This window comes from Tachypleus tridentatus, chromosome 1 (assembly GCF_004210375.1).
Source record: "Tachypleus tridentatus isolate NWPU-2018 chromosome 1, ASM421037v1, whole genome shotgun sequence".
Classification (NCBI taxonomy): Eukaryota; Metazoa; Arthropoda; class Merostomata; order Xiphosura; family Limulidae; genus Tachypleus; species Tachypleus tridentatus.
The window spans coordinates 29554961-29557584 of record NC_134825.1 but is presented as its reverse complement, the minus strand read 5'-3'; the positions used below and the strand labels follow the sequence as shown (position 1 = coordinate 29557584).

The following is a 2624-nucleotide window of genomic DNA, read 5'->3' as shown; positions in this document are numbered from 1 at the left end:
CCTTTTTTACCAATGAGAAAAAACAACACAAAAACGTTATTTATAAATACCAGTTTCAATAATTCTCTAATAATATTATATTTATAATATAAATATTTTATTTATATTATTATTTTATTATCATATTATTATAATGTTAATAATATTATATTATTATCTTATATTATTTGTCTAAAGGTGAAAATTTAAATAGAAGGGTAACAAGTGATTTTATTTCTCGTATTAGCACACATATACAAAAAACAAAATTAAATTCGTTTTCCAATGATTTTGTGTTGTATGAAGATGTCCCCGACAGTTTCCAATACTTTCACTCACTTATTCACATTTAAATATATATATATATGTATTGGTATTATTATTATTATTTTCTATTAAACGAAAGTAATATGTTTCATGTTCGTATCCTGTATATGATCAAGGAGAAAATGGCGACATGATAATGACACTGTAGAGTATGACGCCTACATTTTTAACGTAATACACTTTATGAAGGTATTTCAGAGTGTCAAATCTGGAGTATGGTTGTTTTAGTCCATTAGGTTTATTCTTTCTTGTTTTGCTGGTTGTCGTTTTTCAGTACTAAGCTGAACAATGAGCTAACCATGTGTACTCTGTCCATTGCGTGGAATAGAACTCTGGATTTTAGCATTGTAAGCTCGTATACCTACCAATGACCCATGAGGGCGTGTGTGAATAAGGAATGCTATACCGAATAAGATTAATATCTGATTCCTAGTTTAAAATAATTATAATTTTGATCAGTGTGGTCACGCTATTGTTGGTAGTTCCTATAGCTACAAAGATTTCTATCAGTAATCGTTATTATTATGGATATTAATAGAATGATAATAGAGTAATAGTCAAGATTATCACAAGTGCTTCATGTAATTATCACAGTAACTTCTGGCAAAAACACTTATGGCAAAAATGATGTTAACCTTCATCAAACATGGTGAAAACATGATAATCGTTGAGCCTATGAATTTCATTTTTAATGAGCATGAAATGTGATTTGTTAACAAAATTTATCTCAAAACACAAGTAAACGAGACGTGGAAGTAAACAAATAATAATCAAATGACAACGAATTAAACTATATTTTAAACAGTTTAATATTTATATGGGATTTATATAGAGTCTGAGAATAACATATGGATTTTCTGTTTTCTTTTAAGTCTTTATTCGTTTTATGCCCAAAGATGTTTTGAACAAAAATATTCTACAGAATTAACACAGGTCTGAGGGTTACTGGTTCGAATTCTCATTATTAAACATGTTCACTCTTAAAATTGTTGTCAGAGCCAAATACCCGAATGCAAAAAAATTCTTGATTAATACAAAATACTTGAGTGGATTAGACGAGATTAGGTTCAAATGAGCAATATTTTATAGAGTTAACATTTTATCACATTTATACAAATAGAAAAATTAATAAGTGAAACGGTTAATAGCAAACAACTTCTGAAGAAGAGTAGATATGGACTAAGGGTACAACCGAAGTTAACTGTTGATGTTATCAGAACGTTTTCTACCTACTTTCTCGGTGTTTATGATAATTTGCTTTGATTAGTGTTCTTAAAGAAAACACATAGAATAGTTCTTTAGGCTCTGAATAACACTTACGTTTTCTGGTTTTAACATAACATTTACGCCGTTTGGTATATTTCGCCAAAGTTGAGTATCGGTTTCCAGTTCACCTTCTGAACAGCTGAACAGTTGGGGTTCATCTGATGACCAGACATGGGTAAACTCAGTAGGAATTTCTGTAGGTTCAGAAGCTTGTGAATTTATGTCTTTCTTTGACTGGACAACACAAAACACAATCATAGCCATGCGAAAAGTGAAACTATGGGCCATTCTGAAGGCCTAAGGCAAATTTGTTGACTTCGAAACAATACAATAGTTGGATATAAGTAACTGAAATGTTTACGTTATTTCAGGTGACGATATGATAGTTATTACTGTCAAAAGTTTACGATAGATAACTTTTTAAATTTAATATAAACTAACGGCGGGCTTTAAGAATAGCTAACTGTGGACAGAAACGAAATTTATTGTAGAACAGTTGGCCTGACACGAAATTACGTGGGATGAGATAACACCTTATAGCTCTAGTTCTTCTATCAATCAAGCCTCGGGACCACAGTATAGCTCGAGGACTAAGTAGTCCACTGTCGAGCTACAGCTACTATTCTCGAGCTTTTGAAACAACTTTCTGACGACACCACTGGTCTCAGACGTACACAATCAATACTTGCCAGAGAAAACAGAGTTCCGTGTGGAACAAATCGGATAGTATAGGAGGCAGTAGATGATTAAATGTAATTGTGTTTAATATATATATAAGGAAACTTTAACTGATCAACGCTACTATTTTGTAAACCGTTGTTTATCCTGCATTTAAGTCGCTTATTAACCACACCTGAAACGTGTTTTAGTTAATTCTAAATAACAAATCTAATGTACATCATATCCTGAAATATGATTGGTTTCAATATATGTATAGAACCTTAGTTAATTACGGAGTCTATGATTTATAATATAACTAGTTTTCATTTAAATATTTATTGTATACGGATACAATAATGAATAATAAATAGTTGTAGATATAATATTATAAA

At 30.7% G+C, this 2624-nt stretch overlaps 1 protein-coding gene across 1 annotated transcript in view; it reads right to left on the bottom strand.

Annotated features, from left to right (window-relative positions):
• Positions 1 to 1860, bottom strand: part of LOC143232293 (cytosolic carboxypeptidase 2-like) — a 4090-nt gene extending 2230 nt beyond the window's left edge. The window contains exon 1 of the mRNA XM_076467524.1: positions 1627 to 1860. Coding sequence (XP_076323639.1) covers positions 1627 to 1860 — 234 coding nt within the window. The remainder of the gene's footprint in view (positions 1 to 1626) is intronic.
• Positions 1861 to 2624: the final 764 nt, after the last annotated feature.